Source organism: Benincasa hispida, chromosome 8, assembly GCF_027475165.1.
Source record: "Benincasa hispida cultivar pf3 chromosome 8, pf3_genome.v1.1, whole genome shotgun sequence".
Taxonomy (NCBI): Eukaryota; Viridiplantae; Streptophyta; class Magnoliopsida; order Cucurbitales; family Cucurbitaceae; genus Benincasa; species Benincasa hispida.
The window spans coordinates 43,516,483-43,542,186 of NC_143485.1; the positions used below are offsets into that span (position 1 = coordinate 43,516,483).

A 25,704-nucleotide genomic window follows, 5' to 3' on the forward strand; every position below is an offset into this window, starting at 1 on the left:
TTTTTGAACACTTTCCAAGTTGATTTTAAGTTCTTTTTATAAAAGAGTTAAAATAAAAATGATTTTTTGAAAAACACTTTTTCTAGTCAATTTAAATGAGTCATAAATCGATCTACGAAATCTGATTATTATTATTATTACAAATCTGATTATTTCTAGTCTAGTTTTTATTTAGTCACTAGGTTTCAAATGCCACATTTAGTCATTAAATTTTGAGTTTGATTTCAATTTAGTACTTAGGTTTCAAAATGCTGTAATTTTACCTTTAACATTTGAGTTTTACTTCAATTTGGTCCATGTGCTTTAAGATTTACATTTTTATTATCGAATTTAACTAAATACTCAATTTCAATCTCTAAAGTTAATTTATGTTAATAAATTAAAATTCATTACAATAATTATAATTAATTAACTTTCACTATTTCAATCATTTTTAAATTATATTTAAAATTATATTTTATAATTATTTTTAATTAGTTAATAGAAATTGATGTCAATGATTAAACGTGAGTATTTAATGAAAAATTGAAGTTAAAAATGTAAAATTTTGAAATATATGAATTAAATTGAAATAAAACTTAAATCTCACGGATTAAAATTTGTAACATTTTAAAATTTAAAGAATAAATTGAAATAAAATTTAAAATTTAAGGATTAAATATGTAGCATTTAAAAACCAATAGACAAAATAGAAACTCAAGGGTATTATTCCTATTTCTTTTCCTTTTAATTTTATTTCATGACAGTGAAATCGTAATTACGAAAAACAATTATTTTAAATTTTTGGTACGAAAAAGAAGATTTCCCGGTCGTCTTCAATCTTCATCTTCTTCATTTCCATGTGAAGGGTTTCATAATCGAGTACAGATCGAGTAAAATTTGAAGTAAATTTTCGCCAATTTCCATGTGAGTTTCTCTATTTGTTGATGCTTACAAAGTGTACTGATTCCTTTTTCTATTTTGAATCAAACATGTCTTCTGCATTCAGAGAACTGAATAATCGCGAGAAAGAACAGAGTAGTTCAAATTCCTTTTTGGTTCAATTCGTCCCGATTTCAATTTCTGATCCCCTGCTTCTTCTTCTTCAAATCGCAGCTTGAGAGATGAAAAATCTGACAGGAAATCGAAGGATTTGATGTAAATTTGGATTAAAGGTTGCTGACTACATCGCCACTGTCATGTATGGGACCAACATTCAGAATTTGGATAGGGATTCCAAGCTGTAACCAATTGGGCATTGTCTGGTAAACAAATCTGAACTAAAATCCCCATTATTTCCATATCGTATTTAAAAGAAAATTCAGATCATCTCATCATTTATATTTTATCATCATTTTGTTATCTTAGAAAGCATTTCTTTAGCTTTATTTATTCACATTACAGAAAAATTATAATAACAACCATCCTGTTAGCAAATGGCTGATGTCTGCAATTTTTGTCAGTTGGATAAATTTAGTCAAAAACTTGGATTTAATGTAGAATTAGGGCTTTTAGTGCAGTTAGGTCTGTAAGCTTGTTGTTGGTGGGGTTGTGGCCAATATTGATGATGTGAGCTATAATTCATTAACTATTTTTCAGGGTCTAGTGGCAATCACTACATTCTTTGTTTTGAAAAGTGTATGAATAGTTCTATGCCACTCATACTGTGATAGAACTTCAATTTCAGTTTTAATGTTTCAAACTGTTTAGTTTGTTTGGAGAACTGTTTTCGAAATAGTTTTTTGCTTTTCTTTCTTTTATAATAACTTTTTACAAGCATAGTGATTATGTGACTGGCGAAGGTTAATGTTCTCGTATAGATTCAAACTACTATTCACAAATCCTTGATTATAGAATACCAAAACCATGTGGTAGAGATGTCATTACAACCTCATTGGTATGATAACGTCTTTTAGGTAGAGTCCAAAAGCAAAATTTTATGAACAATATCATACCATCATAAAAATGTGGGGATTCATTATCCTAAAACATATTTAAATATATAATTAGTAAATTATTGGCAATATGTATATTTATTATGTGAGACTTGATGCTCAGGTATATAATATATATTCAACCAAGAAGATAGAATGGTTGACTATTTTGGTTATGTATCATGGAAGTATTATATACAGGGTTTTTATGAGTTTGTGAAATTAGCTGAAGGGGAAAATGAGCGAAAAAGTAGTGAAAAGGAATTTAAATGAGCAGATCTGGTGGGATGTCAATTTCCTAGACATTTTTGTGTCGTACTTTCACATAATTTCCTAGGTTTAAAGATGCATACCCTGAAAGGATCACACTACCCATATTTATGTTCAAATCCATTCATGATGCATCTTTTTGAAAAGATGGGGAGGAAACATTTGATAAAATGTCAATAATTCATCCAACAAACACCATATATCTTATTGGAACAATCTAGATCTTTTAAATTAATTTAATATATATGTACATATTTTAAATAGTCCCTTTCTTTTGCCGGTGTGAATTTTTAATATTATAGATTTGTATCTGAATTCTTGCCTTAACTTAAAAGTTTGCAGTTCAACTGTTGGGTGAGAAAAACTGAAGCCTCGACGGGTCGTGAAGGGATCAAAGTTGATGTAATCTAGGATTTCTTTATGCGTATACAGTATATTTTGGTACTTGTAGTTCTTTTATATATATATATATATATATATATACTAATTGTAGAGAATTTTTCATCTCTACTTAACTTTTCCCGGTAGAATTTTCTAGTACAGTTTATGGTATTTACCTTTCCCCTGTTTATCTTTGTCGATTATTGATTTTCAACAGTGAATTCCGATAGTTTACCAAGAAGATCCATGAAAGTTTAGGGCCTTGAACATCGATTTCCAGCTTTTAGAAGAAAAGGTCTCTAGTCATCCAGAGACCATAGAGCGTTCAATACAGAAAAGCAAGATCAAAACGCCTAGGCCCGACCTGCTGACCCCAAGGACATGAGCTAAACTAGTTTGGGTAATACCATAGCTGCTAGTCAATAAGTAAAATGAATCTACATAGAAATTGTTTTGACAAGAGAAGAATGGAACGGAAGGGGGTGAAACAACCTAACCTTTGGAACAGACTACAACCTCAAGTCACAACCTTTTGTTTCATTTTAGTTCGGTATATTGGATAAAAAGATAGTTTAAAGTAGTAAAAAGAATCGGAATTCAAGACACGATATGGATAAGGAAATTAAGGTGGGGCGAAAATCTCGTAATCTTTTGAATATCGAGATGGCTGATAACCTAATTACAACAACTTTCCTGTGAGTGCACCCCCAAAGAAAGAAGTTCAACAAATCTTAGCTTCAAGCCTGCAATGTCTCAACACCTTGTTAATATCATACTGGCATAGCTATATCTATTTTTTTCTTAGCTCACTTGGCTACTTGATGTTAAACTCATCATAAAGAATGGATCAAAGTTAACCAATGGATTTGTCCGAAGATTCTATTAGATTTAGAGACGTAATTTAACCTTTAATCTAAATTTCTTCTAGTTTGTCATAGTATAGTATAAAAGTAAAAATTACTGTATCCTACTAACCGAAAACTTAAAACTAATGTTAACCTAGAAGAATAGGAAATGAAAATAAAGCCTATCTACAAAATGAAAACCTTGAAAAGAAGCATAAATGATAGGCACTTAAGGAGGAGGAAGAAATCAAGGGGAACCAAGCAAAATGAAAGTGTACTCTTAAGAGAAGAGGAGCCTAACACTTGGCAGCAAATGAAGGGTTCAAACTCAAAGGAAAAGAATTGGAGCGTCCTTTTGCAGACACACAGAGAGCAGCTGTTCAAAAAAGGATCTTCTTACCAAAAAACATCTAACAAATTTCCCATTGAGTGGAGCACTTAAGGGAGCAGCTGAAAAAGGCCAAAATGCAATCTCTTGGAAAGTTACAAACCTTCACCCATGTGCTTTCCTCTATTCCCATCCTCTTCCTCTCTATTATTAATCTTTCTTCTTTCTTTTTATGTAACATATTACCACTCCGTCTGAAAATTATATCCAACCTTTTTACCATCTCCCTCCTTTTTGAACTTTTACCCTTACCTTTTTGCCTAATGTTACCAACTTTACCATGCCCTTTTGCCACATATTGGAGTTGGATGATGTTTCCTTTATTGTGGCACAGAGAAAGTTCCAAAGGATATTTCGTTCTCTTACAAAGATATAATAATAAAATCTCGAATAATTTCTTTTTTTTTTTTTTTTTTTTGACAAATTCCAAATCATAGTGAAGTATAGTGGTAGTTGTTATTAAACCGTCAAACTTTCAATTGTAAAAATTGGGCCCTCAAATTTCTACAAATTTTAAAATTGGATCATCAAACTTACAATAATTATAAAATCGAACCGTCAAACGTATATAATTGTTACAATTTCTACATCTATGTAAGTTTGAGGGTTTAATTTTCAAACTACCATCATACTTTAAGGGTTGTTTTTGCAATTTGTTCCAATTTTTCTTTTTACTGAATGAACTTTTGCTTACTACTGTCATTAGTGGATAAATTCCTCATCATTTTAGCCAAAGTCAAGATTTTCTGGGGTAGATATCTCTTAATTCATGAATTAGTCAATATTATTGGATTAGAGTCAAGATTTCTAGGATTAAGTACATTATGCCCGTCTAGAAAATAGGAAAAAGAAAAAACTAAAACAAGATAAAAATATCATTCCATCAATTCTCTAAGACCAAGTCCAATTTTTCAAATCACAAAAATTATGACATCCTTTTACCCTCTCTATTTTTCTTTTCTCATGTTAGACTTGTTCAATTGCGTATGTCATCAACTACAAAATTTCATCCTTAGGCCTCATTTGGAAATCATATGATTTTTTGTTTTTAGTTTTTAAAAATTATGCCTACAAATACTCCTTCCACCTCTAGGTTTTTTTGTTTTGTTATATACTTTCTAACCATATTGTTAAAAACCAAACTAAAATTTGAAAATTAAAAAAAAGTAGGCCCCGTTTGGTAACCATTTCGTTTTTTGTTTTTGGTTTTTAAAAATTAAGTCTGGCTTGCATTTTTTTTAAGTACAAGAGTTGAATTCTTAACTTTTTTTTTTTTTTTTTTTTTTAAAAAAACTATTTTTTTAGTTCTTAATTTTCAAAACTATATATATTTTTTTTAATTTTTAAGACATGAGTAAAAAGTAGATAACAAGGCAACAAATTTAGAGATGGAGGAGATGTTTATAGGCTTAATTTTCAAAAACTCAAAGCAAAAAATCAAATGGTTATCCGATAAGGCCGTAGTTTTTAAAAAACATGTTTTTGTTTATATATTTTGGCTAAAAATTCAACTCTTGTACTTAAAAAAAAAAATACAAACTATGGTAAGAAAATGAGATAATATAGGTTTAATTTTCAAAAACCAAAAACAAAAAACGAAATAGTTACCAAATAGGATCTTAGTTTTTCTGTGAATACATAAACAATAAATCTACCTATTTACTTTCAGTAACAAAAAATGGAGCAAATTACCTTATACCTTATGTTTTGCGTGGACGGTCTTCGTGGGCTGTTCAGAGTGAGGTTAGGAGATCTTGGTGCTTGAGGGCTATCTTGCGAAATAGAGATAGATTCAAGCATTTGGTTCGTTTGATGGTTGGCGATTATCGGTCTTGTTTTGTTTGGTGGGATCTTTGGCTGCAGGGGGGGTGCGATTTTGGATTCATATGGGTCTACGGTGGTTTATGATGCAAGAAGTAGTTTGGAGACGCAGTTGTCGGATTTCATGGATGGTGAGGGAGGTTGAAGCTGGCCTACAATGTTTAGGGAGCTTCTTGAGATTTGGGGTCTTATTAAGGTAATGAGGCCTAGGGTGAGGGGGGAAGATTATTAGGTGTGGGTGCTGGATGCGAGTGGTCGGTTTTCTATCGCTAGTGCGTGGGAGAGTTTGCGTCCTCGTCGTCCTAGGGTGTCTTGGGCTGGTATTTTGTGGGCAGGGGGTGGTATTCCGCGTCACTCTTTCTGTGCGTGGTTAGCTGTGAGGGACAAGTTGGGTACACGGGATTGGTTGAGGAGTTGGGGTGTGCCAGAGGGGGGTGCCTTCTGTGTGGGGAGGTGTGGAGTCGCGAGATCATTTATTTTTTGAGTGTGGGTTTGGGAGAGAGGTATAGTCTAGTGTGTTGTGTTAGTTGTGCTCGTCGCATCGGGTGGCGAGTTGGGATGTGGAGATGAGTTGGTTGTGTCGAGTGGGGTCGAGTAGTAAGTTATTCCGTGTTTTCTGGTGTGCTTCCATTTACTACATTTGGCAAGTACGTAATCGGCAACTGCATGGAAGTAGACCGAGGTCGGTGTCAGCTCTGGTTCACCTTATGGTCTCTACGGTTCGTGCTCGTACTTCTTCCTGGTGGGTTGATCTTCTTGGTCTTATATAGTGTGTTTACGGATGTTTTTCTTGTTGTACTTCCCGTTCTTTGTTTTGTTGTTATCCCTTGTTTGTGGGATTTTTGTTTCTTTTCTGTGGCTTTCTCTCTAGTGATCTGCGAGTGTGTTTTTTTTGTGTTAGTTTTGTTCTGATCTTATCTTGTAGGCTTTGTTTTGGGTTTTGTTACCCTGTCTTTACTTGTGCTTTGATGCTTTGATAGGGCTGTGGGATCCCCCTAGTTGTTGTATAATAATATCACCTATTCTGAAAAAAAAAAGTACCTTATACCTTCAAGACTGCACTTTATACGTTGAATTCACCAATTCTTTTATAAAATTCAACATATCTTTTCAAATTTTGAGAGAAATTAGCTTCTTGAATGAAAAAGAACATGAAGAAACAAAGGACCAGAATGGAATAAAGGGGGTAATGGAAGAATATGTTTATGTTTTTTTTTCAAAAATAAGCCAAAATTAGGGAACTTTGAGGGGGAAGGGGGCATTTTTTGGGGGAAAAGAAACCCTTTTTTCCCCTAAATAACCTTCAATGATTTCACAAACACTTGCATTTTAGCCTTTTAGGGCTGGCAAGTTATAAAGATATGTTCTAGAAAAGCCTACATATGTACATCAATTTAGATTATACCCTATGGTTTTTTTTATTTTATCCCTTTTAATAATATTATTATCAATTTTACTTTAGTGGGTGGACAAGTAAAGAATCATCCCCAAATCCTACCAGAAATGACATCAAAATATTGATAGAGAGAAATATCCCTTTCAGATCCAAACCTTTCCCCTCATTTCCTCCCCATTTTTTTAAATTGGATGTGGAATATTAATGCTCCTCTTTGCAACCAAATCTTACCAGTTTAATGGGAAAACCCCAAATAAAAAGAAATAAAAAAAAAAAAAAAAAACCCATCAAATATGGATCCTGATTTACATTGAGTTGTCTTCCACTTTTAATAGGGCACAAAAACATAAAAGAACAAAAGAGATAGCCACTTAATCTGAGATTAAAGACCAAAATTTTCCTAGGATTAAGTCCTGATTAATTGTATTTCTAATTTTAATGAAAAAGGGGGTTGTCCGTTTTCTTGGAAGCTGATTTTTGGTCCATGGGGAGGGCCCCAGAAGCCGTCACTGTCAATTATTGAGCCAAAAACAAACCCCATTAAATTGATTTCTTAACCGAATTGGATTAAACCCATCCTGGATTTCATGTTTTTGATCCAATATTTGGCTTATCTGTAAAGAATCTGGGTCGTCAATTAGTTGTTAGAGAGATAATATCCAAATGGGAAGATGGTGAATTTGTAACAGTGAAACAGCAATCTCTGCTGTAGCTTCTATGTATGGCGGATAGAAAGAAGAACTAGAAATAGAGGTCAATTAAAGGCTGTTTAGAACTATTTCCTACGTTTTCATGTTCTCTAAAATTATACAGAGAACAAACCAAAGTGGGCCATTTCTTGTCTCTCCCACTTTTTGCCAACAGAAAGAAAAGAAAATCATCTATAAAAGTTTTCCCAAGTCATCATCTGCCTTCAACAATCACTGCTTCCAAATGGGAATTATGGAATTCCATCAAATTTTTCATGATTCCAAGACATATTTGGATGAATCTTACTCTTCTTCTTCTTCTTCTTCTTCTTCATGTCTCACTACTTTCAAAGGCCATTCTTCTTACATCTCTTCTCTAACTCTCGCCGGAAAATTCCTCTACTCTGGTTCCTCCGACAGAGAAATCCGATCATGGAGACGAAACCCATCACAAAACTGCGAAGAAAATCGAGAAGAGTTTCAGAACAATATGGTTACAGCCGGACATGGCGCAGTGAAATGTCTAGTGGTTTCATCTGACAAACTTTACAGCGCTCATCAAGACCATAAAATTCGCGTTTGGAAAATCTTTAACGATTTCGATCACCATCAAAAGTACACACGCTTAGCCACTCTCCCGACGCTCGGCGATCGGACGGCCAGGCTTTTGACACCCAATAATCAGGTCCAAATCCGACGGCACAAGAAATGCACATGGGTTCATCATGTTGATACCGTTTCAGCTCTTGCTCTGTCAAACGACGAGTCGCTTCTCTATTCCGTCTCGTGGGATCGGACCCTCAAAATCTGGCGGACTTCTGATTTCAAATGCTTGGAATCCGTCGCCGGAGCTCACGACGATGCAATAAACGCCGTCGCGCTCGCCGGAGACGGTGACGTGTATACTGGATCGACGGACAAGAGGATTAAAGTGTGGAGGAAAAACCCAGATGGGAAAAGGCATTTTTTGGTCCAAACACTTGAGAAACACAGCTCGGGAATTAATGCGTTGGCTCTCGCCGGTGATGGTTCGGTTTTATTTTCCGGCGCCTGCGACCGGTCGGTTTTGGTTTGGGAGAAGGAGGAAGGGGGTGGATTAATGGAGTTGGTGGGTGTATTGAGAGGCCATTCAAAGGCCATATTGTGTTTGGCTGTGGTGTTGGATTTGGTCTTTAGTGGTTCGGCGGACAAGACGATCAGAATTTGGAAGAAGGTCGTCGCCGGAAATTATGTGTGTTTGAAGGTTTTGGAAGGGCATAACGGTCCGGTGAAGTGTTTGGCGGCGGCGGTTGATCGGTGCAACCAAAACGACAGGTCGTTTATGGTTTATAGTGGTGGTTTGGACTGTGATATAAAGGCGTGGCAAATTTCTGTTCCTCTTGTTTAGATTGAAACTTTTTCTTTTTCTTCTTTCGAGGGATTTGTATATATATTATTAAAGAGTTTTAGTGCAATTTAGTTTTCTTTTGTGTTTTCGGATAGTGTTGCTTGGTTTGCAAGTGAGTCATCTATATGGCAAAGAGGAAGGGTTTTGCTTTTCGATCATCAGATTTGAAGAAGATTCTTAGTTATGAAACTATATATTGATACGAGAAAATTATTTTTTAAAAAATCAGTGTTATATCTTATATTTTTCTTATATTAGATTAAATTGTAGATTTCTACCTATGATTTGGAGATTAAATATGATTTAGATTAAATATTTTTCATTAAATTTTTATGTCTGTATCCGACTTATATGTTTGTATTTAATAAGTGTCTAAACTTTCAACTTTATATTTAATTGATCACTACAACTTTTAGTTTTATTTTTAGACATCTTTAGGCAACTTAACATTCTTAAAATTGTGTGTTGATCAATTTTATCTATAGTAATTTCATTAATTAAAGGAGATGTTGTATATATAAAAGACAGTTAAAAATTAAAATTTATTCAATGCATTAATTTCAGAGAACTATTGAATACAAATTTGTAGATGCTTGGATCAAACTTATCGTGTAGTTATGATTATATTTGTGGGAAAAGAATAGTTGAATTGAAATCAAAAGAAGAGTTTCACAAAAGTATTTCTTTCTCTCTTTTTTTTTTTTTCTTTGTTGGATATTATCTTTTGGCCTTTTCTTCTCTCTATCAGTTGATTTTGATAAGACAATAGAATGAAATAAAGTTAGATAAATGGTAGTCACTTTTGTATCACAAATAAGCAAAGCTTTAATTATGAAATTATTAAAATGTTTGGTAGTGACTTAGATCGGTGTGGACTTGATGACAAGTTAGATATTAGACGTGTCGTCTAAATCGTTGGTTAGAGTCTAATATGACTATAATTAAAGAAAATTTTGACTACTCGACATGCTAATAAGTTAAAATTTAAATTTACAAATTTATAAACATTTGCTCCATAAGAGTTTTTTTCCCCTGTTTGTCAACATGTAATGCGAGAGATTCGAATTTGACCTTTAGGTCAAAACTGTATGTCTCAATCAACTATGCTCGTATTGCATGATTTATAATTGTTAGAATTTTGTATATGTCATCATCTGCTTGAAATAAATTTCAAAATATTTAACGAGGTTACTTGATGCCTATCCTTTTTTTTTTTGTAATATGTCGAGTACAGATCAAACTTCAGCTCTTGCTGATTTTTGTTGGTGATACTTATCCATAGTAGAAATTTATGGCATTTATACTATGTTCATGTTGGTGATACCTACGAATTAAACTATATTTTGCTTCAATTTATGGTACTTTTTGTCCTCACTCCATTTTCATTTTATACATTTTAGAAGGTTTGGTTATTTTTGTTTGTTTCTTATCAGAGTTATAACTCATGGTCAAATTTGAACTTAAAAAGTGTTCCATGTTTATATAAGCACGTACTCATCATGTTCTAAGTTCCAACTTTACCTTTTCTATGTTATCAGTTGTGGGTATGAATACGACTATGTTAAGACACTCAAATGGATAAAGTCTAATAAATCGTCATTAGATATAAACATAGCTTAATGGATGGTTTTGACTTATATAATTTCTTATTAAAATAAATAAATAAATAAACCATGAAACTTGTTTGATTTTTCTTAGTCACTGGCATGGAGTCGCAAGGAAGAAACTAAAATGTTAATTTCTTTTCAAAATGGAACTAAAAGTCATAAAAAGAGGAAAGCTATAGAAGGAAAATAGAATTAATTACTTTGCACAAAAAAAAAAAAAAAAAACCAATGAATCTGGAATATCCTAATATAAACAAAATTCATACTTGTGAAAAACAATTATGTTAAAATTTATAATTTAATTCTCAGCCTACAAGAATAAGCAAACGAATAAAAAAAATGATATTTGTAATATTGAGTAAAATTAAGGAAAAAATCTAAAAATACCACTTCTCTAGAATATTTGTAAATATAGAAGTGTTGACTAGTAACATTTGAATCTATTCAAATTTTCAATTTTGTCCTCTTTTGTCTTATTTTATTGTATACCACTTTTTTTTTCTTTTTTTTTTAAAAAAATTTTCATTATTTTCTTCGATTTTTGCTTTTTTCTTTTCTTTTTTAAATTTTTTATATTATTTCATTTCTCCTGTTTTTCTTCTTTTTTTTCTCCTATTTTTTATTTTATTTTATTTTCTTTATCCGATTTTTGTTTCTTCTGTTTTTTTTTCTTTTCTTTTTTTCTTTTTAAAAAAATTTCTTTCCTTTCGTTCTTTTTTTCTTTCCTTCCTCCAATTTTGTTTCTTCCCTTTCTTTTTTTATTTCTGTATTTTTTTCCTTTCTCCAATTTTTGCTTCTTCCATTTCTTTTTTTATATTATTATTATTTAATTTTCTTTTCTTTATTCTATTTTTCCTTCTTTCCTTTATTTTTAAAAAAAATTCTTTCATTTCTCCAATTTTTGCTTCTTCTTCAGACTTTTTAATTTTCTTTCCTTTATCCGATTTTTTTTCCATAAGAATTATGAGGTTGAATTTCATACCCAAGACTTGAAAGTATCCAATTCATGAGTGACTTAACACCAACAAGCCGATCAACAAATTTGATTATTATAACGAAATATTAAATATAAATAACAAATGAAAACGGATTCGAAAGAAACCGCTTTTTTTTAGTCCACAAATTTGCACCATTTTTCGAAACATCTCTTAAAAGTTTGAAATAAAAAACGAGGATAGTTATTAAACAAGTTTATTTCTCAAAAAATGAGAAATTTGAACAATATCAAACAAGCTATTTTTTCTTTTTTCTTTTTATAAGACTTTAAGAGTATGATATTTATCATAAATATTAGAAATAAACATGAAAAAATGGCATAAATGGCTCAAAATGAAGAGCACAAATTGAAATATTTGTGTATTTATATACAGTAATATTTGTATATTGATAATAACAATTATTAGTGATAAAACTTAGACAAATAGCAGTCATGTATTAGCGATATCAAATTTAGGTAGATGTAAATGGTAGAAGTCTATTAATGATAAAAGTCTATTATTAATAATCATGATAAAACTTTCTTAATAATAGCCATTGATAGTTTTGAGTGTTAATCTTTCAAAATTGATAGTCACTAATGAAAGTCCATCAGTGATAACCACCAATATTTTCTATCATTGATAATTTTTTTCATAGTTAATATCCACTTATAGAATTCTATCATTGATAGTCAACTTAATGAGTTTAATTAATACAGTTAAATCTCGAACCAAAGTGTAAAAGGAATGCTTAGAAGTAATCACTAATAGCATGTTATCAATGATGACATGTTATTTGATGCTTAAAAGGAAGGGCAGAAGTTATCTTTGATATTATGTTATTAGTGATAGAATGATAGAAGCTATCACCAATAATTATGATATAGGTGATATCAGTGATATCGATAATAGAACTTAGGTGATATCCATATATCAATGATGTTAATAATATAAAAGTCAATTCCATTTGATGAAAGTCTATCATTGATAGCTACGGCTAGAAGTTATCGGTGATAGCCATTGATTGAAGTTATCAATGATAGCCATAACCATAAGTGATACTCGTATATCACTGATATGCCTTAAGTACATATCAATAAAATGAATGATAAGGTGATATGAGTTAGGTAAATATCAGAAATAATCACTTATAAACCTCTTATTTGTAGACTTCTATCCATTGTAGCTTTAAATGTTAATTTTTGAAAGATGATAATTTCCTTTCAAAAGTTTATAACTACTTAGAAAAGTCTATCATTAATATCCACTGATAACTGTAAGCATTAATATTTCAAGTTTGATTATAATGGATCAAAGTGTATTAATGAAAGTCACTAAAAATTGATAGCAAATTGAAAGGAGGTATTTCAAGTATTACTATTTTAAGGTTGTATTAATATTTATCAAATTGAAAACTATCACTAATAGCAACTATCCATGATAACAACTAATAGTAATCGTCAGTTGCTATCATTGATAGCTGTCAATTCGAGAAAATTGGAAGCGCAAAATGATAGGCTACGTGTGAACTTTTTAGTCATTTCCCTATATAACTATCATTGATATCTGATGCTAATTTTGTACCATATCTTGTTTGTCCTTGTTCTATATATATATATATATATATATATATATATTTATTATTTAGGGTCTAATTATTATTTGAATTATAAAACAAACCAACCAACCTGCTTCTTTTATTGCAATTTCAAATTTTGTTTACTGATTTTGAAAATTGTGCCTTCTTTTTAATACAATTTCTTTACAGTGAATTTTACCCCTTAAAAAAAATCATTATTCAAAATTTTAATAGTCTCATTTGATAATAATTTGATTTTTAAATTTTTATTTTTAAAAGTTAAATCCATTAAAATTTCTTTTTTTATTATCTACTTTTTATCAATAATATAAAAAATCAAGTCAAATTTTGAAAATTAAAAAAAAATAATTTTAGTTTTTTTTTTTTAAAAAAAAAATTTGATCAAGAATTCAATCTAACTATTTAAGAAATATGCAAATTATTGTAAAAAATGGAGAGAAAATAGACATAATTTTTAAAAATAAAAACAAAAACAAAAACCAAAATGATTACCAAATAATGTCTAAAATATTCAAATTTTAATTTAGAACTTGAAAACAAATTTAGGAGGTAGATAACAAAATAAAAAGGGAAAAAATCACAAGTAGTGTTTATAACTCATAAGCTTAATTTTCAAAATTCATTAAAAAAATAAAAAGAAAAACCTACGAAGTAGAACTCACAAGAGACCATAATAGACATTAAACCTGCATCAATCCACCATCTCCGGTTGAAATTATTCAGGAACAAAATATTTAAAAGTTCAAACTCCATGTCAAATCAGCTTTAATCGGTGGATCCAAGCAAACTAAAATTAATGGGAGCATGTTTCTTCATATCATGGTACACAACATACATTAAAATACTAACAAAAAAAAAAGGAGATAAAGGTTAAATTAACATATAAAATAATAACAATAAATATTATTCTTTTCAATGAAACCTTTTACCATGGGAATGATTATATTCAAATTGCCTCCCCCACCCCCCCCAAAGGAAAAAAAAAAAAACACCGACTCATAGTTCAAAAATACCAAACTAAAGTTGCTTTTAATTTGTTTTCACTCTTTTTCTCTACCTCATTGCAGGACGCAACTCAGATATTTGTATATTTGTTGCATTGATCAAAGCAATGCTGTGTGAGCGTGGGGGGGTCAAATTGTAAAAGAAAATAATAAAGGGAAAAAAAAAGGAAAACCACACGACCCTTCTTTTGCAAAATCTTTATAAACTTTTGCCTTTCAATCATACATTTCTTGTGGAAGAAAGGTATAGAAATATGCAAATAACTTCTTTACAGACAAGAATTAGTTGGATTGTGGGGCTCTATTGATAAAAAAGAAATAATATAGGGCATGGACCATAATTAAAATACTAATGCTGCTGACATTCATACCTATAATAATAATCTTAATTCTTAGAAGTGTCAACATTTTCAGCACCTAGCCTCTTTATCCAAATGAATAAATAAATAAAAATAAGAAGATAGAGAATTTGCCATATATTAAAATGTTCACATCAAACTCGGACTTTGAAATCTAGAAGCACATCAAAGATTTTTTATTTTTTATTCTTTTTTTTACTTCAACAAGTGAGGGTGAAGGATCCAAACGATGGCCTATAGGTTGGAAGAATATACCTTGGCACGATGAATTTTTAAGAACAAAGAAGAGATTAATGAACCTAATATAATGTGGAACAATTATACATATTGAATAATTGAAAGGGGAGATGACATCAAAGGCTTCTTTTTTAGAAAATGGGCATAGAAAATTAACAAGGGATATAATCGTACCATGCAAACGTGGCAGCCAAATATCTTAAAAGATCTAGTGAAAATATCTTCACCTGAAACAATATGTTATAAAATTAAAGGTTGAAAGACTTTTGCCTATTACTCAGCATATTACAAATTTACAACTCGGGGGAGGTTAGGAAACGGTCGTTTTTCACATACCAACCTCATTCCCTTTGGTTTTCCACCATTTATTTCTTTTCTGCAATAAGAAAGTACTCACTCCTCACGAAAGAAACTTCCTTGAGATTAATTATTTCATAGTCTTCTAACTACTATCACGATCTTATTTAGAACAAATTTGCTCTATAGGTTGTACAACTGTGTTCTTAAATTTTAAGTCTTCTAACTATTATCATTCAACTTAGTAGTTAAAATACCCATATCTTCTCTTAACAGTTTAAATCCTCACCCTAATACTGTTTGAACTAAAAGAATGGTAATATTCTAACTTTATGGTTGGCAACAGGATCGGGACAAGATGGGGAGAGAGCCCGACGGGAGAATTTACCCCATCTCCACTTCCATCTCCGCCATTTGAAGGCAGGGACGGGGGCGGAGATTCCCTGTCGGGGAAATGGGTCCCCACATGAACCCATTCCCCGTTTCCCTTTTGTTGGAGATCTTTTTTTTAATTTCTTTTCGAAAAATTTTCTTTGATTTGGACTTGAACACTTTAGTTGGGCTTATATTGAGTTAAATTAAAAACTAGGCCAACTGTAAAAAATTAAAATATCTAATCAAGGTGGGGGTGGGGGCGGGGATACCCTCCCCATCCCCAATTCGGGTACCCTAAAGAGGTCCCCGATTTGATCCCATCACTGATCAAATTGGGGATTTGGGGCGACGCCCCGCAGGAAATTTTGCCAACCCTATCTAACTTGATATATCTATTGTATTGCTAGAGCTGACCTACAAGAGTACTCGCACCAAAGTGATGCCAAGTTGATTGCACTCTGAAGTCGAAGTTAGTACACAAAGTGTTCAATTTGACTAAGCAAAGAATTAATTATCCCTTGAGGTTGGTGAAAAGAAGCTATTTATTAGGCTCGTTCTCTAGCTTTCTCTAACTTTTGTTTGGGATATGTGCAATATCTGCTGCGTTAGAGTAGGTGTGACTCTCAAGGTTGCATAGTGTCAGTAATGGATTCAACTCGATCATTTCCCTTATGGTGGAATGGATGGAGTCCCATTGGTCAACCCTAAATCCGAGGATTTGACTTTCCCTTTTTGGACACACGAACCCCTAAGCAGGCTTTAGGATATCCTAGGGATTGGGGCTTACCTTGGTCAACTCTAAATTTGAGAGTTTGACTTTCCTTTCTGGGACGTGCGAACTCCTACACAAGTTTTAAGATACCCTTAAAATTAGGCCTTGCCTTGATAACCCTCTAACCCTAACAAACTCAAAGAAGTTTACTATTCCACCAAGTAATGAAATGGATACACATATCTAAAAGAGAGAGGAAAAAACTATATTATCCTCATCATGAGGACTAAATTGAAAACCAACATTAACCCATGGGGGAAAATGATTCATTTACAATATAAAGACAAAAATTGAATACCTTGGAGTGCAAGGACTGAAATGACATATTCATATTAAAATCTTATTTAATCATTCACCAAAAAGTAATCGACAAAAAGTGTCAAAAGACAATACAAGATAAAGGATGAACAGGATTCTTCGATACAAAACCTGTCCCCTAAACCTAGAAAATATTTGCATGCAGTTTGAAATAAACAAGCTTATCTCCAACAATAATGATAATGGTGTAAATTAATTCAAAACTTGGCTGTTTAGCTAAAATTCATCATCGAATAAGACATTGCATCCAAATTTCTATTTATTAACAAGTTTTGTTATATACTTTAAACTCAAATCAGGTTAATCTAGCAATTAAAAGTACAGTTTATGGCCTTTATACCTGGCGACACGGTTTATCAACCTTTTCCACTGGGCGAATCTTTCCAGGTTGGGTTCAGCAAGGTTTATTCCTCTGTCCTTGGTGCAGTGCAATAATAGGTAACTTGACATAAGAGAAGCGATTAGATGGCAAATCAATTTAAAACCATGGCATCCATGAAAAGCTATGAGGAGGATTAAGAAACGTCCATCTTATCGGATGGTCAGAAGTCTTTACCTATAAAATATTCGAAAAAGCAACTACTCACACCTCAACAAGGATCATGGCAAGCAAATGGCTAATGATTTAGATACCAGACTTTTATATATTTTAGATACTCTCTTTTTTGAAGAACTCAATTTATTTTATACTACTCTTAGAAAAATAAGAGTTCGTTCGAAAAAGTAAATATTGTACTAGATTTACCAATCTGTAAAGCCCATGATACGAACCACTGACGTTGAAGGCCTCTGTAGTTTTACAACTTAGCTAAATACACATATTGTCACTAGTGGCACTTACAAAATGGCCACTTTTAAGTTGAGCTACAAAAGTTCTCATTTTTTTAGGGGAAAGACAACAACGCGATAGATAAATACCTGAATTACCAATTATGTGAACTCGTTGTATAAAAAATTAAATTAGATAAGAAATAGACAAGCAAAATAGCGAAAGAGAGATTTTCACCAATTTCTCCTTCATTCATTGGTGGTAGACTATATTTGTTACGCACAGCAAACAACATTGTGCGGAGGTGAGAGAGGCAAATTCTTGAAGCTTATTATATGATGAGATGTTTTCTTGAATGTTAAGACCCCGTTTGGCAACCATGTTTTATTTGGTTTTTTATTTTTGAAAATGAAGCCTATTTCCTTCCTATTTCTTATAATGATTTACATCTTTTTTTTAATACAATAGTTGAATTTTTAGCCAAATTTTAAAAACAAAAATAAGTTTTTAAAAGGTATTTTTTTTAGTTTTCAAAATTTGACTCAATTTTTTAAACCATTGGTAAAATGTAGATAACAAAGTAAGAAATTTGGAGGTGGAAGTAGTGTCTATAGGCTTAATTTTTAAAAACAAAAAAAAAAAACTAAATGATTACCAAATGAGACCTAAATTTGTATGTGTTTGGAAATTTTTTTAAAAATTAGATTTGCACATTTGGTACATTTCTTTAACCATTTGATTTGTTGTTTGGGGCAAGTGTTTTTGTAGTTAGGTAGAGTTTTTGTTGCCCAATTTTAGGTATTTTATTGATTAGATTTTGGACAATTTTTTAGCTGGACGAGATTGAGAACGGTACAAATTTCACATCCCTTCCTTTTCGGGGGTGGAGTTATGTATGTCGGTGTAGAGAAAGAGATGAACTTGATGGGGATAATGGCAGGAGGGAGAAAGACCAACACGTAAATCCAGAACGGGTGCTGAGGAAATAAATGCTTCATACGAATTCAATAAACAAATGTCACGTGCGAATTATACGGCGTGAAATGATATTTTATATGCACAACAAATAATAAGGTGCCTATCTTCAGGTGATAATCGCAGACTCACTTTCTTGAAGCATTTTGCATAATGAACAACCGGTTGACGTTGTGAAGAACACATGCACTGAAACCAAACTGAACGCCCAGAGAATCTATAATGGGGCTTTCGCTGGAGTACCTGGATCACGAGGATACTTCCTCGGAGTGTGTCGTTCTTTTAAACAAACAACCGCAGTTCGCTGCCCATATGGACTATGCGATTCCACTGCATAAGTAAATAAGGGATCATTAGACAATATAGAGAGGAGGGTAAAGTTAAGCTAAAGCATAAGTTGGAAATACTTCATGGATCGAACTAAAAATAAAAATATCCAGTATGATTATTTGAGAAAATAATTCTAAATCAAACTTTGCTCGAGAAAAAGATTTTTCCACAAGAATACTACAATTTAGGGAGTTCCGCATGCAAATTAGATGAACCCATATGTTAGGATCAAAGAAAATCCAGTCAAATCAAACCAAACATTAAAACAAAGATTCAAATTCTTCCAAACAAGACAAGCAAAATAAGCTTGACAGAATTCACTGGGACGGGTGCAAATTCCAAAGATTACTGGCAAATCCTATAGTTTTTACATTACGTGCATATATAGATGCTATGGTAGCAGAAATTGCCAGCGTCAGAAAATTTCTTGTAGTTCAAGTACACATTGGAATAACTAAGTAGAAGTATCTAGAAAACCAACTGGCTACGGGCTTAAAGTGGGAGTGTCTTTTCAAGAGGAGACCTCTGTACCATAAAGCAATCCTCAAGGACACACAAATCTGCTGACTTCATTACTGTACACATGCGATTACCACATTGCAGGAAGACCAATAAAAAGACAAACGCACCAGGGCATATTTGGAGTAAGGAGGCACCCATCATTTCAATTGCCTTTTCTGCATTTGTTACTTCTGCCTGTCAATACGAACAATTCTAGAATGAATAAGTCATGCAACAAAAAACGAAACAAACTAAAAATCAACAAGATTATTAAAAATTAAAATCCAAATGAACCTACTATTCTCAAACTGAATTAGACAGATATATTCCAACTCTAAATAATTCAGTTCAGAGAAATCTACATAATTTGAATTGAAACAAGATTCTCCGTAGCATCAATATCACGAAGTATACAAGAGGTCTGACCTAAATCAAGAGGAGTCTATTTCAATGGTAGTAAGAAATATACAATTACCACCTATCCGCAACCACAATATCTATATATTTATATCATTCATTACAATATTGTATAGCATCTATCCGTATACTTCAGGTTGACAATATAAAAGTTAATATCCTGTTGTGCATTATAATTTGTAAGGAAGTACTTTCAATAAAACAAGAAACTGCAAATAATTGAAGTGGACGGGATTTTCACATCAAATACCTCTACCTCAAAACAGCTATAACAGTATCAATGATGGTAATGACGTGCATACAGTCCCGGACTCCCAATAAAATAGAACAATGCGATAAGAGAGTAGACGTTCATAATATTAATGGATGGAGAACATACGAGAGGATCATGACCCTTGGCAGCTAAAAACAAACCACCAACACGAACCATAGGAAGACAATATTCAGCTGAAAGAAAAGATACCAAAGAAAAATAAGAAGCATAAAACAAAAAATGCCTTGAAGATCTGTAGAAGTTATATATATCACATTTAGGTAAGATGGTACCTAAAACTCTCATTTCTGCAACAGCTCTAGCCACTACTACATCAAATTTCTCTCGTAAGCAAAGATCATGTCCCAAATTCTGCCCTACATCAGGATATATCACTGCCACATTAAATATTAAACAAAAAAGTTTGGAGACATGAGCAGGTGTTCTTCCCCTTCTCTCTCAAAAGATAACAATACATAATATAAGGAAAAAAGGAAACGAATGTAGAAATCCTTCCTCATCGAACCTGTAAATTGCTTGACGAAAAATCAAACTTACAGATCGAAGAAGAGAGAAATTGATTTGTTATATGCCCGCAACGGAACAATAAAACCATTTCAATATAGACGCTCTATTCTCTCGATGAAAATAAGATAATAATACATAATATGAAGGTGCAATTGCAAATATAGGAATCATGCTTAAAGTATTAGCAGATATAGCACAGTGCAAAAGAATTGACAAATATATCAAAATTTAGATCCAACTCTCGGAGTTTATCAACAATAGACTATATCCCCGATAGGAGCTTATCAGCGAGAGAGTCTATCATTGATAGGAGTCTATCAGCAATAGAGTTTATCAATGATAGATTTTGCTATATGTGCAATTCTTTCAAATGTTGTTATACACTTAATTATTATCCTTAGAAGTGCTATCCATTACAATTATGCTAAGATAAAATAAAAATTAGTCTCAAGGGCAACCCTCATTTGTTTATATATATATATATATATAAAAGGTAACCCTCATTTATAACTTCAACTTCTTCAAGTATTTACAATACAGTGAATATAATGATGAATTCGAGACTGCTGCCAGCTCTATCCTAGAGGAACTGTTGAACATGCAAATATCTTTACCATAACTCAAGCAAAAAACCCCTTCCACATTTTTGAAGAAAAGCACCATTGGTACATCGAAAAATCAAGAAATTTTGTTCATTATCCAATAAAATCGAGACTAATTACCAAGTATATGAACTAATCGAGACAAGAGAATCAAACTTGAATGGCTAAACAGGCCAGGGTGTTTAATTGCGTAAACGCAATGTCCACTTACCTCTGCCCTTCCTCGCACAACTTGAACATTTGTCAAACCGGTATGACCCACTGCATGCTCCAAGAAAACACACCGCTTATTCATAGACTCCATCAACGTTACTTGCCATTCTAGTCCATCCAAATAGCCATAGTTAAATCCCCAAAAGAAAATAAAGGTTAAGGATGCAATCAATATTGCTCATATCACAGAATAATCCCTCGCGCAAATAAAGCATTTTCATCATCATAGTAATCGATTATGTTCACCTGGGCAAGCAATAGCTATAATCAATCCAGGAAGCCCGGCCCCCGTTCCAACATCAACGAGTTTAATGTCATCGCATGAAATAGTCGAACAATGCGACAAGTACAGATTCCGAATTGGCGGTATAATCGCGAGAGAATCCTCGACGTGCCTTTCCATCACTTCGCTTACTTCCGTCACAGCCGTAAGATTCATTTTCTACCAGAATTCAACCATACAGCCATCAAATTAAAGCTAACGACAAGAAACAGCAATAAATTTCAGGAAATGAAACCACTGTAAGACAGCGACCCAAGCACCTGGTTCCATTGAAGAAGAGCGTCGACGAAAAGATGAACCTGGTCTTTTTGGCGGGAAGTTAGGGTTTCAAAATGGAGATATCTCGTAGTACTGCATGTAACGTTGAGTCGCTTGAAGCTGGTTCTGACGGGAAAATTGAACGCCGTTGGCTTCGAAAGAGCCGAAAACTGTTTGATAAAAGTCCTCAAAGAGAACGAGACTGTAGTTGCCATCTTCCCGCGCTCTTTGGCCTCTCTTCCGCACCCCGATTCTCTTCTCCTTCGTATCTTGACGACTTGTCGTCCGATAGGTTGCCAACTGGGCCTTCCGTCTCGGCCCACTTTCAGCCCAACGAGTTGACCCATTAAAAGCCCAAAAATCCAACCCGAACTCAACGCAACGAGACCCGACCCGGCGAACATTCTGTTCTATGTTCTCCTTACATATTTAGTTAAATGGTCATTTTAGCCTCTAAAACTTGTATATATATTTTTAAATATTTAGTCATGTACGTAGTTGATCCCTACTCTTTTCCAAAATCATATAGGAGAGTAAGTATATAATTTCTAACTTCAAGTTAATGATACAAACACTATATCAATTAAGTTAAGTTCATTTTGATAGCTAATCCCTACTTTTAGTTTGAAGTTACTTTATTGAAATTGGTTATATGATAATGATAATTTTTTCGTAATAAATAATAGAATGTACACATATTTTCAAAAAGAACGAGACTAATTTAAATTTTATTAAAAATATATAAACTAATCGTGGAAAGTACATTCAATTTGATAAGTATCCGAACATTAAATTTTGTGTTCATTGTTATTATTAATTAACATCAATAGCTTAATATATTTGTACCCTTGTATCCTTCAAAACCGTTCTGTCACATAGTTCTTAGATTATATAATGTAAACATCAAGCAAATGTTATATTAGCGTAATTACAAAAAGAAAAATAGAAAAAGACTATTTGACAAATTGACCAAACAAATTAGCCTGAAATGGTTATTTAACTAGGCGTTTTTTGTTTCAAAATAAGGTCTTATAAACCTTTTAAACATTTTTTAATATTTCCTTTTCTTCTTCTTCCTCGATTCCCATTATATTTCTAAAATTATCTCTTCGGTCTACTTCCTCTATATGCCTTCCCAAAAACAACATTCACTTCTATGTGATTTACTTTCGATGACATCAACGACGATAATGGACGGGGTTGTTTCTTCTTCTTTTAACAACACGTCACGTTTGACGATATGTGTGCAAAGTTCTTTCACAAGCCAAACAAACCAAGTGCATAGGACAAAAGCGAGAAAGTGAGCAAGAACAATAGTAAGAGCGATTAAAGAAAAAAAAAATCCAAAAAAGACTTCGTGATGCCAACATAAGGTTAAGAAGTTTTGTTTTGGAAAAAAAAAATATCACATTTCAATTTTTTTTAAAACATGTAGGCCATATCGAAAAAATCCATCAAATAAAAAACAAGCTTTAAAATTTCAAATGGAAAAACTCAATGATTGTTTGCGCCTCCAACTTAAAGTGGGTAGAGTAGGTTAGCCCACTCCATGTTTGAGATTCAAATTATAATATTTAGTGACTATAACTTACAATCAACTAGAATATTACTATTTCAAACTCCTTTTTATTATAATGTTTACTATTTTCTATCTGTCATATCTCTTTTTACTGTAATGTTTACTATTTTTTGTGCAAACTAAAATAATATGTATCCCAAATACAAGATTATTATAATATATATTAAAATAGTTCGTACTATAAACATAAACTATGGTAAACTACAAATTATTATAATATACCGACAATAATAACCAAGAACTATACAAAACCAAGTGTGTATTGATAAGACTATCTTAAAACTATAATCACCACCTCTTGTTATAAGAAATACAATTTCAAAATCGCCAATTAACTACAGTTAACATTATTTCAAAATCTCAATTTGCTATAATTACTTGCCACAGTTTTTACTATTTTACATTTGTCACTTTTTTATTATTTGTTATATTATTTACTATGTCATTCTCAAACTAAAATAATTTATACCTCAAATACATATTATTATAATCTACATTACAAACATAAACTATTATAATCCAACTATAATAACAGACAAATACACCTTAAATAAGTAGGTACTTAAAAGTTAAGTGTAACAGTAATAGCAATAGTAATAGGGTAGGGGAAAAAAAAGGAGTAGATAAAATTAAAATGGAATCATATATAGTGGCACAAAGGACAGTGCAGAACCCACACTTTCTACCAAGTAATGATGGCAACTCAACTTTTGGAACCAAACAGGTCATTCCGCCACAGACAAACTCAACCTTACTATTATCATTCTTATTTTTATTATATCACCCAATAATAATAACAATAATCAATTTTATTTTATAATGTTATTCTATACTCGTGGGGCCTCCCCACCTACAGACACCAGCATTGAGGTGAGGAATCATAAAATAAACAAGGGCCCTGCAGGGCCCACAATGTTTTTTTTTTCTATCTTGCTAAATTTTCAAGCGGATTCTGAAATTTTTATTATTTGTTCGATTTTTAGTAGTTCGTCCATGAATTTCGATAAAAAAAAATTTTTTTTGTAAAAAAATAATTTTGATCCATATACAAATTGATATCGTCAAAATTCATAAATTTCAACAAAAATGTCATTTTTCTCTAAACTCTTATCCATTTCATATGTACATATGTTTTATAATTTATTTGTTGAGTGGAAATGCGATTAAAGTCTAAATTAGAGAATCATCATAGGTTTATAAGAGATGACAACTTTCTTCAATGATATAAGACGTTTTGGGTGAAACCAAGAGCAAAGTCATGAAGGATATCGATTTTTTTGATAGGGTAAAGGACATAAACTCTCATGGTTTTGTTTTTTGTTTCAAACCAAAAGGCCTCATACAGATAGTCATCCTAACTTATATAATCATGATCCTCCTCTTATCTAACCAATGTGGGACTTTGGTCGCATTTCCAACAAGTTTATGATTAAAAAATTGACAAAATTAGAGTCAAAATTGAATTTTTATTTTTGTATGTGCTCAACGATAGTAATGATATGATAATCTTTTGAGATGATAATTGATATCTTATCTACTAAATCCAACTAATAGAAAATGGCCCACATATTTACTTCCGCTAGCCATTAAATAGGGCTGGATTTATTGGCAACATAAACAAACAACATTTCTGTGGGGGCTATGGAGATTTTATTCTTTTCGATTATCTTCGGGTTTGAACTTTGTTTGTTTCTTTTTTCTTTTTTTTTTCTTTTTAAAAATATGTATGTGTAATTATATGAGTGTTGAAATTTTTTGTTTTTTTTTTTTTTTTAGTGTTTCGATTTTGCATAATTAGTATCAAAACTAATTATAATTTGGTCTTGTTATGTTTTTTTAGGAGAGAAAAAGTGGAATGAAAAAAGGTTGGTTGGTTAAAAGAATTTGTTTGAGGGAGTGAGATGTGACCTTATAATCAAAGGTCAACCATTGGAGTGATTACATTAATTAGGGGTTTTAGGGGTAATTATAGTTCGAATAATATAGAAATTATTATGTCTAATCACGAATTTCTATTTACTCTTTTAGTTCGAATTTTGTGCGAAACTTTATTTTGATTTAAAAGAACTACTCGAGGTTATATCGTTTTGAATAAATATTTTAGAAGTGTTTTTTTTAATGTATTTAATAATTTATAAAAAATTATTAATTTAGATTAGATAATATGAGATTCCATGCTAGAATTTATTAGTAATTAGATTGTGAGGTTTCGATAATATCCTTTAAGATGGTGTCTCTTTGAATTTATCATTTGAATCGGATCACAATTTTTGTTTTTAGATCGAGTGTCCGTTAAGCTTTAATGACTTTGATACTATATTAGATAAGATGAAGTTTCATGTTAAAATCAATTGGAAACG

The 25,704-nt window shown here is 32.0% G+C and overlaps 2 protein-coding genes and 1 long non-coding RNA gene across 3 annotated transcripts; 2 read left to right on the forward strand and 1 right to left on the reverse strand.

Moving 5' to 3' along the window:
- The first annotated feature begins 766 nt into the window (after positions 1-766).
- On the forward strand, positions 767-2,754 carry LOC120083683 (uncharacterized). Its single transcript, XR_005483496.2, has 3 exons — positions 767-906; positions 1,096-1,244; positions 2,519-2,754. It is a non-coding gene; the product is annotated as an uncharacterized LOC120083683 (long non-coding RNA).
- Positions 2,755-7,453: 4,699 nt separating this feature from the next.
- Positions 7,454-9,243, forward strand: LOC120083493 (protein JINGUBANG-like). Its single transcript, XM_039039269.2, has one exon. It carries the CDS (start codon positions 7,807-7,809, stop codon positions 9,088-9,090), a length of 1,284 nt encoding a protein of 427 aa, XP_038895197.1. The 5' UTR covers positions 7,454-7,806; the 3' UTR covers positions 9,091-9,243.
- A 9,137-nt stretch (positions 9,244-18,380) lies between these two features.
- LOC120083335 (S-adenosyl-L-methionine-dependent methyltransferases superfamily protein) lies at positions 18,381-22,039 on the reverse strand. The gene is made up of 7 exons (XM_039039052.2): positions 21,768-22,039; positions 21,471-21,666; positions 21,223-21,332; positions 20,175-20,253; positions 20,008-20,075; positions 19,340-19,406; positions 18,381-18,710 (listed from the first exon to the last, which is right to left on the reverse strand). Exons 1-7 carry the CDS (start codon positions 21,978-21,980, stop codon positions 18,598-18,600), a joined length of 846 nt encoding a protein of 281 aa, XP_038894980.1. The 5' UTR covers positions 21,981-22,039; the 3' UTR covers positions 18,381-18,597.
- Positions 22,040-25,704: the final 3,665 nt, after the last annotated feature.